The 14,985-nt window shown below is 42.0% G+C and overlaps 1 protein-coding gene across 1 annotated transcript; it reads left to right on the top strand.

Annotated features, from left to right (window-relative positions):
- The first annotated feature begins 1,681 nt into the window (after positions 1-1,681).
- Positions 1,682-14,794, top strand: rorca (RAR-related orphan receptor C a). Its single transcript, XM_068725964.1, has 10 exons — positions 1,682-2,029; positions 7,181-7,266; positions 7,398-7,539; positions 7,697-8,134; positions 8,245-8,366; positions 8,750-8,882; positions 9,893-10,000; positions 10,165-10,275; positions 11,379-11,491; positions 11,593-14,794. The coding sequence occupies exons 1-10, from the start codon at positions 2,023-2,025 to the stop codon at positions 11,752-11,754; spliced, it is 1,422 nt and encodes a 473-aa protein (XP_068582065.1). The 5' UTR covers positions 1,682-2,022; the 3' UTR covers positions 11,755-14,794.
- Positions 14,795-14,985: the final 191 nt, after the last annotated feature.

A 14,985-nucleotide genomic window follows, 5' to 3' on the forward strand; every position in this document is an offset into this window, starting at 1 on the left:
AAAGCCATCAAATTTAACTGAACTGCACCAATTCTGTCAAGAGGAGTGGTCAAAGATTCAACGAGAAGCTTGCCAGAAGCTTGTGGATGGCTACCAAAAGCGCCTAATTGAAGTGAAAATGGCCAAGGGACATGTAACCAAATATTAGCACTGCTGTATGTATATTTTTGACCCAGCAGATTTGATCACTTTTTCTGTTGACCCATAATAAAGTCATGAAAGAACCAAACTTCATGAATGTTTTTTTGTGACAAAGATGTATCTGTTCCAATCACTCTATCAGAGAAAAATCAGAGTTATAGAAATAACGGGGAAACTCAAGAGAGCCATGACATTATGTTCTTTACAAGTGTATGTAAACTTTTGACCACAACTGTATGCATACATAAACAATCATGCATTTTGCATCATGTATTTTGCATCGAGAGATTTGTATAAAACATCTGAACAGATTGTTTTTGAATATCATATTATAATATGTTTAATTATTACATTTAATTAATCTTGATACACATTGGGTTAAAAAAAGCATTCACCCTCGCTGCTTTAAAAGTTAAAAATATGCCCTGGATTGCAACATTTCAGGAAATGCAAAACAAAACAAAACAACACACAGCACAGCAACCTGTGATCACCCTTAATTCCTCCACCAAGATTAGTGTTCGTTAATCCGGTGATATAATGCTGCAGAGTTCTACAGTGTTGCATCAGCTAAAGGGAAACTGAGGACACAAAAGCTTCTCTTATAATTGATATGGCTAATGAGTTCATGAAAGTAAGCCAAACTATCCTATATTATGTCTTATAGAGAAATATGCTATAGCTTTGTTCCATTGCTGTATTGGGGGTTTCTATGTCTTTCTTATTTTGTGTTAGCAGCAGGTCTCCTGAACCAAACAGTCATGTTTTATATTTTCTGTTGAAAGAGGCAGAAATATGTGTTTTTGAACAAACTATGCAAACATTATAACCACCATCAGGGAAATTAGAAAGACAATAAATGCACATTCATATCTGTGCTCCCAAAGGAAATGTATACAGTTATGTTTATTGTGTCCATGCAACAAAAAGTGATGTTAAAATACAAATTTTACAGTTTAATTGTACAATAAAGTAGTCGTGTATACTTTCCATTCCCCTGACCATTCTGAAAAAATATAGGCTACCATGAAGCTTTTTAGATTGTCAAATTTGTGTTGCTTCTTCTATGTGGCCACTGGTTGACATTCATTTCTGTAAGTAACAAAAATCTGTTTATATATATACCCTCTAATATATTATAAAAAACAATGTTTTGATATTACAATTTCTTAAGGTTTGTCATTGTGTATGGAAACATGCAATAACAACGGTACGTCCCTTTACGTCTGTTTAAAAATCTGCAATCTAAGAATGTATGGCCCACATTAAAGTGGCCATCGAGAGCTCTTTGTTGATCTATAATTTAAAATGTTGCATAGTTCCTTTTCATCGGGAAACATTCGTGAAGAAATAAAACGGTGCGCTTGTTATTAAACAGTTCCCACGCTGGTAGACTGTTGGTCTGAAGTGACACACTGCCACACTTTCCCACGCACGCGAGAACTTCCTTAAAGCGCGCGGAGGGCGGCGTTGGCGCGCGCGCGCGTCGGCGTCAGATCACGGGGCACGAGGCGGGCGGACCGCGGGGTGATGAGGATCATGTGTAGTCCACGCGCCGAAGCCAGGTTACAGGCAGCGAGCCGCAGAGCAGGACAGAGAGAGGACGAGGAGCCGTAGACGTGTTTTTATCACAACACTACCTCTGAGACTGCGTGGACAGGAAGTACATAACTACAACACACCGGTGCTTTCATTTATTTTAAGGAAGAAAAAACGAAGGAAAAAAAAGAGTAGAAAATCCATATGAGGATTTGCTGTTGTGACAGTTTTCAGCTGCTCCGGGTTTGGAGCGAATAAGTGCGCGTCGCTCTCCGTGTTTCTCGGCTTCGGTTCCACCTGGAGTTGCATGACTTGAAGAGTTGACTACACTTCACCGCCACCATGAGAGGTGAGTTTGTGGAATTAGTTAAAATGTATTTTGTTTGTGTTTGTAAATAACTTTTGAGCTGCATTGAGCGCGTTGGAGTCGCTGCTGGCTGTGAGACGGTCCAAAGTGCGTAGGCTGCAGGCTCGCGCTAGTAGAAATCACCGACCACACCACAGAGGCACATCAAATACACAGTTTATTAGGTTATGCATCGAACTGTCACTTTAAGGACCTTGACAATTAGTAATACAATTGTTAAAAGCTTAATAGGCACGTTTTTGTGATGAAAAGGGTTTATTTTTAATTACAGCACAACAAAATATACGCAAAATGTGTTGAGTTTATTTGTATAAACTGTAACGATTGTGTTGCATTTATTTAGATTTGATGAGAGGAATGCGTTGTAGCTTTGAATTACTTAATTTCAGCGGTGACTCCAGTTATGTAAGCGAGAGGAAGAAGAAGGAAGGAGGGAGGGAGTGAGTGAGGGAGCGAGGGAGGGAGGGAGGGAAGAGTGATTCAGAGGCTGTCAAACCGAGCGAAGAGCTGCTGGCAGGGTTTGTTTACGGTGAATGAATAGTCCCCATTTTCTATGGTCTTCCTCCCTTTTATACTTGCTGTATTTTATTACACTTTAGTCAGACTTTTTTTTTATGACCCAACCATTAGTCTTGACACATTTTACTGTCGACATTTCTTGTTTTTTTGTTTTTTTAAATGCGTGTGATGTATTAATGTGCCTCAAAAACATGATAGATGATGATGTATTGAACTATGCAGTTAATGCAATAGTTATAATTCATGAGCGAGCGTGTTTTTGTTTTCAGCGTCAGCAGTGGAGAGAGAAAGAGAGAGAGAGAGAGAGAGAGAGAGAGAGAGAGAGAGAGAGAGGTGCTCCATTGACCTAGTTCTGTCATTGAGGATTACAGTGTGTGTGTGGGGGCCACGGTGTGTCGTCATTACTAATGAGACAATAATATTTTTAATTAGTTATCGGACAGAATGATCCTCTTTAGAATATTGTAGATTTAAGCTGCACTGGAGGATGTGACGTTCTTCGATACATATTTTATAAGTGAAATTAGGAAAAACAAGTCTCTTGTTATGTATTTTTTAACTCATACAAAGATTGAACAGGTTACAGTTGTGTGGAGTTGTGATGGTGAGCAGGATGTGAGCACAGCAAGTCCACACCTAACCGTGACTCACAGCAGGATTCAGTGAAGCTCGGTTTCCTCTGCCGGCTAATGTTCCTTACATCAACTAGAGTATGTGTCACTCCAGTCAAGCGGTGCCAGCTTTTCAATCTGATTTTGTAAATTCCCCATCATCATCATCCACAATGTCACCCCCAGGCTTCAATTGAATTTACTTCTCGAGGAAAAAGCGGTGTATGGTCGTGATTTTCCTGATTCCCCTGATAGATTGCAAACAATGCTGTTCTACTTGTTTGTCTCAGAGTTGTTGTTGTTGTTGTTGTTGTTGTAAAAAACACACAGGGCGTTCACAGCGCGCTACAGTGTGTGTCAAGGTGCCCTTTCTTTATGACAACTTCACGCTGAGATTCCTTTCCCCTTATCTAAAGCTTTAACTCTCAACCCGGCCTGCATGTAAGCATGCGGGCACAATGTCATTGCAACTTCTTTTTGCAGCGCAGCAATGCAAAACAATGATTACATACAAATAATATTTTTCTGTTCAGTATCTTAGGTCGTTTTTCATAGGCCTATGTACTATCCTGTCTGTGTTCCAAGTATGCATAAGGATAAGTGACATTTAACTAGATTTTAGTTCAAGGCCCCTGTGATTGCTGCAAAATGACACGCTGCGAACTGAATTCCTCAGTCTGGTTTTGCTTGTGTTGCGGAGGCCCACTTGGGTTTAAGGTCGGAGCTGCACAGAAACACTCTTTATCTTCTCTGATCAATGGTGAGGGATTACAGAGGTGTTGTGTGTGTGTGTGTGTGTGTGTGTGTGTGTGTGTGTGTGTGTGTGTGTGTGTGTGTGTGAGGACTGGTTTCTTGACTGGTTTGTTAGCATTGTTGTTCAGCATGAGAGTGTTTTTTTTTATAAGAAAAGTGAGAAAAGGTTGGAGTACGTCGGAGTGTCATAACATTGTTTTTATTGTTTATAGTTGCAAAATCCATTACATCAACGAAAAGACATGCGGCAAAAAAAGGGAAGAATAAAAAGTGAAAGTATCCTCACCTGATTGGCCAACAGCTGTACTGCTGACCTAATTTTTGGAATGTGGGCGGATGGAAATACAATTAACAGGACATGTCAGGAAACTAGTTATGCATATTTTGCTGACTGCATCACAGAACGATGAAAGGAAATAATTGCAGTCACCTATAACACACAGTTTCAGTGATACTCTACAGCAATACAAAAAACATCAGCAAGGGCTACAGTTCAGAGCGATGCATGATGCAGGCCTGTGCACAATACCTCTCGTCCCACTACTATTGCATCGGCTGAGTAATTGCCAAAACCTGCAGTGCGTCTTTAAAGAGTTTGGGGTTAGTGTCAGGTCGTATAGAGCTACCTGCGTTCTCTAGGTAGGTCAATGGGATTGCACAATACACCGCATATGCTGTTCTTCCCATGGAGGCCCCAGAAGCCCCTCAGAATGGAGGTTGAGTATACAGCATGTCATGTAAATGTTAGGTTCAAGGTAAATAGGGCCTTGGATCCTGTTTGATTAGCTGGGATGAGCGAGCAAAGTCTCCCAAGCAGAGGTTTTAGTGCAGTGATGAAGAAAATTGCTGACCGACAGACACAGAAAAGCACTTTTAAATCGCCACATAGAGTTTAAAAGCTCTAAGTGTTCCCGCCCGTGTTAAAATATGCTTTTCTGCAGTGAGGTTCCAGGAAATTATATGCAAATTATGATAGGAGGGACTTTCCAACTTGGCGTAGCAGGAATTGCACATCAAAGCTCCTATGAGGTGTATTAAGTTACTGTCTCGTCATTTGCATATATACTGGATATTGTTCAAGCTCTATTTGAACTTCAAAGCTATTCAGTTAAATTATGGAATTCAAAAAGTTCAGCTATGATTACATTCCTTCTAAAATATAGACATTATTGTGTTTAAAGAAGTAGTTTTAAATACATGTTAATAGCATTTTAAACACACAGAATAGGGAAATTCTCCAAACAAACTCCGATAAGAAAAAAGGAACAGTTTTTTCGGCCCATGCTGCATCTCAACATTCCCAATAATGCATGGTGGCAGCAGAATACACTGTTGTAGTTGTCAGAGACCCCTCTAATAATCTGCACACTGCTATTTACTCTAAACAGTGTCCACTTCTGCGCTGAGCTGTGATTTGTGCAATGTTTATTTGCCAATAGACCAGAGCGGCAGAAGGAATCTCCGGGCAGCCAACTGCAGCGGAGTAAAAATAGATTTGTGGTCGAGCTCAAACACAGCTGAAATTTCATTCAAATACTTGACGTGCTGCAACAAGTTAAGAGCTGCTCTTAGCCATGTTAGTTGCACCTGCTGCAGCTTACTGTACTACATGTTTCGGGAAATATTTCCAGATGTTGCCCAAGTGGCAGTTTGGCCCCGTCGGGGTTTCAACTGATCATCCGTCTTTTGGTTAAATCAAACCTTGCATTGTTTTCCTTCCAAACCAAAAAGGACGACTCCACCCTCTCCTTTAATAAAAGCCCTGAGTCAGATTTTCTTCCACCTTAAAAACCTGCAAGAAACCTCAAGAATGCCCCTCCCACTTTATGCTGAATGAGAAACTGTGTCAGTGGAGCAGCTCTTGCTCACTGGGCCTGACGGTGTTGCTCGGCTGACTGGCAGGTGAGACCGGCGAGTCACGGACAAAAGCCGCTGACTCGACAGCCAATGGCCGCGCAGGAGAGCGAGGGAGGATCGTCGCCCTGTTGCCAAGGCAACCACCTTTTGAATGAGTGTGTTCGTGGAATGCAGCCAAACGGGAGTTATATAACAGGCCGAAGGGTGGAGAGGGTGGGGGGGGGGGGGGGGGGGGGCGATTAAGAGAGCAATAGAAAGGGATTTTTTTTCCATTGCCTTTTATTTATTTATATCTCCTCAGTTGCGTTGGCCAGGAGGAAGCACTCAAAATATGTCTGTGGAGGGAAAACGTTGTAGTGATTTTCATGGTCCTGTCGGTCGCTAAACTCCTTTGCTTCGCTTGTTTGTGTGACGCATATATCTCTCCCCACACAGAGTGACTCATGTGATTGGTTGGCCGTGATGTGGCTTATCAAAGAGCCTTTAGAAAGCAGCAATTTTCTGGAGAGCTGCGATGGCCGGGTTAAAGCCATCACTGCGGTTTACAGGTTACCTAATACCCCTTGTGACCCAACGAAAGTGGTTTACGGATTGTTCGGCTCACCCTGCTGCCCGGTGCCGATTCAACAGTTTGCACACACACAGTAACGGTCAGTTGCGGTTGTTTTGTGGGTTACAATCTTAGGCCCTTGGAGGGTTCAGCACAGCAGTGTGCCTTTTCTCACAGCATACCTGCTAACATGTTGTCATCCTGGAGGAGGAGCGACGCGGAGAGAGCCGTGAAACTTTATAACCCCGGGCCTCAGCTAATGCAATTGACCGGCTATTCTGGGCTTGAGGAGGCCCGGCTACTTAGACAAACAACATAATGAAAAGAACAGGCTGTTCCTGAGTAAGAAGGCTCAGCCCTCCACAATGAACTCAAGGTGTATAATGTAAACGCACGTCCAGCGCGCTCTTGACACTTTCTTCACAATCAAAGTAATGAATGTCGTTTATAGCTGCTTTTCAAACCTTGTAATGCACAGATGACACTTGACTGTCAAGAAATAATGTGGACTTCTCGTGAGAAAATTCAAGTGTCAATTTGAGTTTAAAAAAAAAAATCAGGATTGTGTAGAGTAAATATTGATTTATCATAAGCTGCCCACTTCTTTTGAGGTGTTATAGTGACAATAACTGCAGTAAGCATGATACGCCTAAAAAGAAAAAATGTTCCAGCTACTTGCAACGGTGATCAAAAGATATGTATTTAACTGTGGGACAGGTTTATGTAGATGCAAATCGAACCAAGTAACCTAAGTAACTTCCTTCTACGTTTTGAGGTCCGTATCTGTGACATGTTTTTTTTTGCTATTTCACTCATTTCCCTCTCATTCTTCTCTCTCTCCAGCTCAAATAGAGGTGATTCCGTGTAAAATCTGTGGAGACAAATCATCAGGGATTCACTATGGTGTCATCACCTGTGAAGGCTGCAAGGTGAGCGTTCCTCCATCTCCCTCAGCTGTTTAGTTCCAGTGGCAAAAGTAGCTTTTAAGGTGTTGTTGTCACCGTTCTACGCATTTTGTTTAACATGCTCACATTTTGTGTGTTTTTTTTTTTGTCTGAAGGGTTTTTTCCGACGCAGCCAGCAGAACAATGCTATGTATTCCTGCTCACGACAGAGGAACTGTTTAATTGACCGGACCAACCGTAACCGCTGTCAGCACTGCCGGCTGCAGAAGTGTCTCGCTCTGGGCATGAGCCGCGATGGTGAGTTCAGCCACTAGATCTATATTTAATTAACTCCCGAGTTTCCACCTCCCACTTTTTGCTCGTCATTATGAACGAGTCATGTAATCTGTGTCTGACGTAAGCCGTACCTTCCTGGATGTTAACTTTTTTTGGTCCTTACATTCTCCTGTCGCAGCGGTCAAATTTGGTCGAATGTCCAAAAAGCAGCGTGACAGCCTGTACGCAGAGGTCCAGAAGCACCAGCAGTCCCAGGAGTGCACGGCGCTCGGTGTCCGCGAGCGAGAGGACAGCGACATGGCCGACCACAGCCGCACCTACAGGAGAAGCTCCACCGCCGCGCTCAGCGACCTGGACGACATCAGCATGCTGCCGGAAGGCCTGCTTTTCGACCTGCCGCTGACCCCCGAGGACGCAGGCTACTGTAACCTGGACATGCTGGGCGGCAGTGGAGGCAGCACCTCATCCTCTCAGAGTTCACCAGAACAGACCAACTTGGACTTTGTAGACGCCAACCACAGCATCAAGCACGAGTACCAGCTGTTGCACGACTCTGGACTCTTCTCACATGCGATCCTCAACCCGCTGCCCGAGGGCTGCTCCCTGCTTGAGATAGGTCAGTATGAACGCCTAGCCGCTGTATAAAGGCTTCTGCTGCTGCTGCTGCTGCTGCTGTTGTGTGTCTGATTTAAATTGAAATAAATCTCAAACTTTCTCTCTGTTCAGAGCGTATAACTCAGAGTGTGCTGAAGTCCCATATTGAGACGAGCCAGTACAGCACAGAGGAGCTGAAGAGGATGGCGTGGACCTTGTATAACCCAGAAGAGACACGCTCATACCAGACCAAGGTATTTATCACACATTATTGTATTGCATGCATGTGACATTCATCCACATGACAAGAACTGTTTTGTGAGGGAGGGAGGTTTTTACTTTGCTCAAAAAAATCAACTGTAAAACTTCTACATGGTAGTTTACTACAACAAATAGAAATGTTCTCTTTGTATCACCGTAGTTGATTCTCACAGAGGGCTTTTTCTCTCACTCGTCAAGATTGTAGGACATATAAGGTATATAGGGGCTATTAGTTATCAAACACACAGCAGGTCAGGATGTCTTTAGCGGGAAATCACTTGACCAGAGTCTCGATAAGCACAACAGAGAACAATGGAATACAACTTGTACTGCAATTCTAATAAAAGCCTCCCTGTCTCTTGTTTTCTCTTTTCAGTCAGCTGAGGCGATGTGGCAACAATGCGCCATTCAAATCACCAATGCAATCCAGTACGTGGTCGAGTTTGCCAAGCGCATCTCTGGCTTCATGGACCTCTGTCAGAACGATCAGATCATCCTCCTCAAAGCAGGTCAGTGCACGACGCCAGCATACGCTCGCCTTGTAGGTTCAAGTCCGTTCTATGCTTTGTGTTTAGCCACGCAACAGTCAGGAGCTGTTTTTTACAAGACATGCAAGCAAAAGGTGCTTCTGATGAATGGCCGGCCTTGTTTTAGTCACGCCATGAAGTGCCTCTACCCGTAATTCATGGAGGCCATCGCGTGATTCTTCAGGTGTTGGAAATTTTAAATAGATGGTTATTTTTCAGTGACAGCCCAAACAACTAATTATTTCTACCAATAGATTAATGGCTTTGAGTTGCCACCAAAGTATTCTAATTTCACGAGGAAGAAGCACTCACAAAGGTTTCCCCACTGGGCGTTTAATTAGACTAATTAGATGTGTCAATCATAAAATGCTGACCTTGTTTAAAAGACACGAGATGTGTCCACACCCATACGTGATCCGCCAAACGTGAGTTGCACCTGAAGGATGGACAACGGCTACATGATTGACAAAAAATGTCGGCCAGTGAGAAATTATGATTGGCCTGAACAGTCACTTTAAATGTGTCAAATCCACAGCACCCCATAATCATAAGTCACTTGACCAAACATTTTCTGTGTCAGGTATGAACCAGTGACTTAATGACCTTTTATGACATTAATCACAGCCTTCATTGTGCGGGTGACAATTACCCCGTCATTTATAGCTCTCTCAATAAATGAAATAAAATGACCCTGTCAGTAAAGAATGTTTTACTGAATGTAATCATGACGGGGCAGATTTAGCACATCAGGTATTTTACAAGTGGTGACAAGGGATCAAAATAATGGTTTTATTTTCGCTGCTCCTTTTCATTTTATCCTCAGAAAATGTGTGAATTTAAAATGAAATATTACAACTGCTGAGTTCTTTTCAGCATAGCTGCTGAACATGGCTTAAGTAGATAATTGACAAGGATTTTTCAGGCTCCGTTTCCTCTATTTCACATACTTAAATACGTACATGCCACTCATCTTTTTCTTGTGTTGTTCACAGGCTGCATGGATGTTCTTCTGATCCGTATGTGTCGGGCCTACAACCCCATCAACAACACGATGCTCTTTGACGGAAAGTTTACAGCTGCTCATCTTTTCAAGGCACTTGGTGAGTGGACACATTCTCTCTTCTTCTAATGGGAAACACATACACTCGATGAAAGGAGAAGCGCAGGATTTTAGATAAAATTTCATGTGTGCCATCTGTGTCAAAATCATCACAGCCAGTAGTTTCTGTCTTGATGAGGAATTTCTCCTTCTCCTTCCGTCTAGGCTGTGACGACCTGGTGACTGCAGTGTTCGACTTGGCTAAAAGCCTGAGCCGTATACAAATGTCCGAGGAAGAGATGGCTCTCTTCAGTGCTGCTGTGCTGCTCTCACCAGGTGAGATTATTTTTCTTGAACTTACATGTATTTATGCTCATTGTAGTGTTTACAATCGGTGACATCAACCCGTAGAGTCCACTTTTCACGACATCATACATTCGGTCCATTAAAAGCTCTTGGCCTGTTACTGCACTACGTAAAGTTGCTGCACAAGTTTAGCGGCTGACTCAATAAATTTGATGACGCAGATGCACTGCAAAATTAGAGCAAATTATAAGTAATTAGATGTTATGAGTTGTTTACCAGCTACAGGCTATTATGGTAACTCAAACCTTTCTCACAGGAAAGATAAATAAGAGAGGATGACGTCTTTTAGAAATGACAAAACATAATTCTTAAACTTTCTAATTTTATTATTTAGACCTATTTTCGTAGTAGCCCACACGGCATTATTCAGATTGCATTATCCATGCATATGTATAACAAGAAGCAAAGAAGAATCTATATAAAGCGTCTCTTCATCATTAGTAAACTTTTCTCCAACTCAACCCGTGCATTCTATCCAAAGATGTTTGCTTATACTGTTGTCCCAGATTTTAATGGACTTTAAATGTCATAATTCACAACACACTTACATCAGCAATGTTGCACCCATGGTGACACTTTAGTGCTGATGCCAACAGGATATTAACTTCAAGTCCTTATTTAATCACACCCATGTTTTTACACGCAGAGGCTGCAAAGTCTGTGTGATTGACTTTACTGATGGTCATTTTCCAAAACACAACATTCAACAACTAGCTTGTCGCTGCACTGGCTGCCTGCTGTTAACTCTTGGATGTTTAAGAGTCATGGGAGTCCCTGCTGACAACGGCATTACCGTGCAATGTTAATATATGACAAAAAAGGCATGAAGATAGAGGACTTTCATGTCAGAAGTTTCATGTATCTGCAAACTAATGTCCAATATGTTGTGAAGCCAACAGCTGTAAAGTACAAGCAGTGTGATCATCAAAAGATCATCTGCACAGCACAATAGCGTTGCTCAGTGCATTTTGAATTCCTCTCCTAGATGTTTGTACATTGTAAACCTCCTCAGGTTCATATTGGCAACAGGACAACACTAATGAAACCATCTTGTCACTCTTAATCTCCCTCAGACCGACCCTGGCTGACAGATGTTCAGAAGATACAGAAGTTGCAGGAGAAAGTCTACGTGGCTCTGCAGCGCTGCCTACAAAAAGAGGGAGCATCAGAAGAGAAACTAGCTAAGGTACAAACCCTGCTGCGTTACTGTGCCAGTTTGGTGATAATTCACCTGTTGTATTTATTTCTTCTTTTAACTTATTCTGCTCGTCTGTATTTCCCTTCTAGATGGTGTCTAAGCTTCCCATCATGAAGTCCATTTGCAACCTTCACATCGACAAACTGGAGTTTTTCCGCCTGGTCCACCCTGAGACCGCGTACACCTTCCCTCCTCTGTATAGGGAGGTTTTTGGCAGTGAAATCACCTTCCCAGACTCCACAGAGGGCTAGAAGCGCTTAGCTAAATAGAGGGATTTAAATGGAGACGTTGAGGTGTAGGGATGGGGAGATAAAACAAAAAGTGGCAACCAGCTGAGGCAAAACCAACCAGCAGCTCAATGACAATCCTGCACGCTACACTTTAGGACACACTCCTCTCACCTATGAGCTCCCAACCCTGTGGAGGAGCTCACACTGCCCTGCAAGCCAGTCCATTCAGCTTCAGCGTAACACTACAGGAACTGCTGCTGGCTACTCAGTACATGTTACCTCTTTTTTTTTTTTTCTTTTTTTTTTAGGGACTTATTGAAGAGTAGCCTACATCATTTGTATCCTCAAAAAGCTATTTTTCTATGAGATGACCGTGAACTTCTCTCATAAAGCTGAATTTGACTCTCGCCATTCTCAAAGTTCCTGTAAGCTATTGTTGAATGTATCCCCTGTTTCCCCTTTACCGTTTCAGCACAGCTCTAGGCTCCAAATAGAATGTACATACTTAAAATCCTCACCTACTCTGCGGAGGTTTGCAGTAATGATGCCTGTTTCAGTTCTCTTGTGTAGTAACCGCTTATTATTTCATTCGATATTTTTGGTAGCGCCCATATTTTGCAGTTTTGTAATGTATGAACAAGCTGTTTAAAGGGACCATGATCAAACTCAGATAGAGACAGGGTTTGTAAGCTGTGTGAATTGAGGGCAAACACACAGAGCACAAAACACAGCACTTAAACTGATCTTTGTAGGTATTTCTACTAGCACATCCACAGACACTGATGTAAGTGAGCTCTTTTTTTTTTTCTTCTTTTTTTTTTAATGCAATCAGTGACCTCAGCCCTAATACCTTTTCCCTTTGAAATTGCCACCTGGAGAGTGAGAGAATATCAGAGGTATTTTGAAAGTATTTTCAGACGCTCCTTTTATATATAATATAAATAATAACACCTCTATAATCTAAGATAAGAGCAGTCATGAGTTCATCCCGAGTTAGGTGGAGGGTGATATGCTTGTGCTCAGGTCTCATACAGATACTGCCTGCCCAGACTTTGGGGATCTGGGGTGGAGAGAATGGTGTTGCTGAAAAGAAAATCAAATGAATAATTACGGCACTTATGAGTCCTTGTTCGATTTCCAAAATGAACGCTTGGCACAAGGTTTTTACGGGTTTGCACTCAGGCTGCCATCTGTGAAACTCATATTAAACCAGTCAGAAATGCCAGATCCACCCCTCCGCCCTAGATAAGCTGTATGAACAAGCCACTGTGGGGTTATGATCTCTCGTGGAGGAGCGTCTGGAACTGTGTGCCATCGCCCCAACAACCTCCGGCACCGTCTCAACCGTCAGATTCAAAAGACTTTGGCAGTAAAAGACAGAAAATGAACCTCCGTGGTTGGACGAGGGGCAAAGAATGGAGAGTGGACTTGTGGGTGATGGTGTTCTTCAAGCCCAGTCAGAGGGGCTTTACTGTCTGCGGCGACTCTCACTGCTTGGGGTCGAGGCCGACTGTGCTGTCGCAGGAAGCCAAGGTGTTCTGATTGGAGAATTTGATCCTCTGTCCCCTCCCCCTCCCTCCCTTACTACCTCACCCTCTTCAAACACTACATGGTGCAGCAAAGGGTCGACAGAGCCATCAGCTACCCCCCTGAGCTTCTTCTAAAATATAAGCATTGAAATTTGAAGGCCAGTGACTAAACTATCCTAAAAATGTTGTTATGCTCTTAAAACTGGACAGAAGACAAACTGCGTATACTGTTGGCATCCTCTCTTATTGCTTTTCTATCATTTGAGAGCAGTGCATGCCTCTAGGTCCAGGAAGCCCTACTTATGTAGAGATCTAACTGAAGTCTCTGGAGACATTAGGGCGTGTCCAGATGAAACCTTTATTCTTCAAAGTAAGGGGACATATTGGATTTCTGTCCCAGAGGAGCTACTAGAAAACAATAGTTGTAATTTATGCTTTCTTTTTTCTTTTCTTTTTTATCTTAAGCATTCTGCGACAATCACACGACAGATGTTGGATGTCTAGCTCTATTTAATATGTCAGCCTGGTTTGCTTTGCACTGCTGGGACAGTGCTGTTCGCCATACATTATCTCACATAGTATGAAGGGGTAAGACAGTGGCATGGTGGGATTGTGCAATAAAGTCTTTCCCATTGTAATAACACTCCAGCGTTGTTAACCTCGCAGCATGACAAATAATGTTATTTAGAATAATAATGTACCAAATACTCAGCCAACCACTACACGTTTCAGCTCTCGGCTGACACGACGGTCAGACGACGCTTACAGATTGTAACAAAGTGCAATACTTTGTGTGTGGAGAATGTGAGACCTGCTGCTTTGAAAGGGTTCAGTGTAGTTTTTGCATGCCTAAACGCTGTCCAGGGGGGGGGCAGCACCGAAGATCTGCACTTGCATTTCCCGAGTTACTCAGGGAGATAGCTGGGCTCTCTGTCCTGCAGTGTCTGCAGTTAGTCTAGCTAAGCAGGACACCTTGCACCAACATAGAAGACCTTAAAACCTTGATCACTGTGTACAGTACATGTTCTTGTGAATGTTTTATTTCAAAGTATCAAAGATTTTACCCCTGTCTAATATCATTATTGCAAGATTTTTTTTTTTTTGGAGTTTGAGTCATAGATGAAATAGGATATTAAAAATAGTAAAATAAATATAAAAGGTGGATTATAATCTCTGAATCTTGTGTTGGTTTTGTTGTGATCTTTTGTTTCTTAATTTGTATCCCTATGTGTACTGTTGTTTTTTTCTCATCCGTTTAGTGTCCTTTTTGTCTTGGAGAGATGTAATTCTATTTTTTTAAAGAGCGTTTTTAAAGATGTCTCCCTAAAAAGTTTCTCTTTTGTCATGATCCTTCTGTTTATATGTTCACAATATTTTAAGATTACTATTATTAAATCAATATAGATTTTAATAAGAAATAATTTATGACATGTTATGGATATAAAGCCTAAGAGCTTTTAACACAACAAAGTGTTATTGCACAACGGTGATACAATATGTGAATTTAAGAATGTAATAAAAGTCTTTTTACAATTAAAATAACAACTTGTTGCTTCACTTTATGTTTCATGAAACTAATTGCGCCCAAAATGATCTGCACAGATGAACCAATTTATTCTCCATAACCATGTGAAATAATACATGTATCACAGTTGTATTAGACACAGATTCCTTTTCTTTTGGAAAGACAATATGTTGGAAAGAACATATCTTAATTTGCCGT

Source organism: Cebidichthys violaceus, unplaced genomic scaffold (genome assembly GCF_023349555.1).
Source record: "Cebidichthys violaceus isolate CVI_PGR_0920_01 unplaced genomic scaffold, fCebVio1.0.p SCAF_37, whole genome shotgun sequence".
Lineage (NCBI taxonomy): Eukaryota > Metazoa > Chordata > Actinopteri > Perciformes > Stichaeidae > Cebidichthys > Cebidichthys violaceus.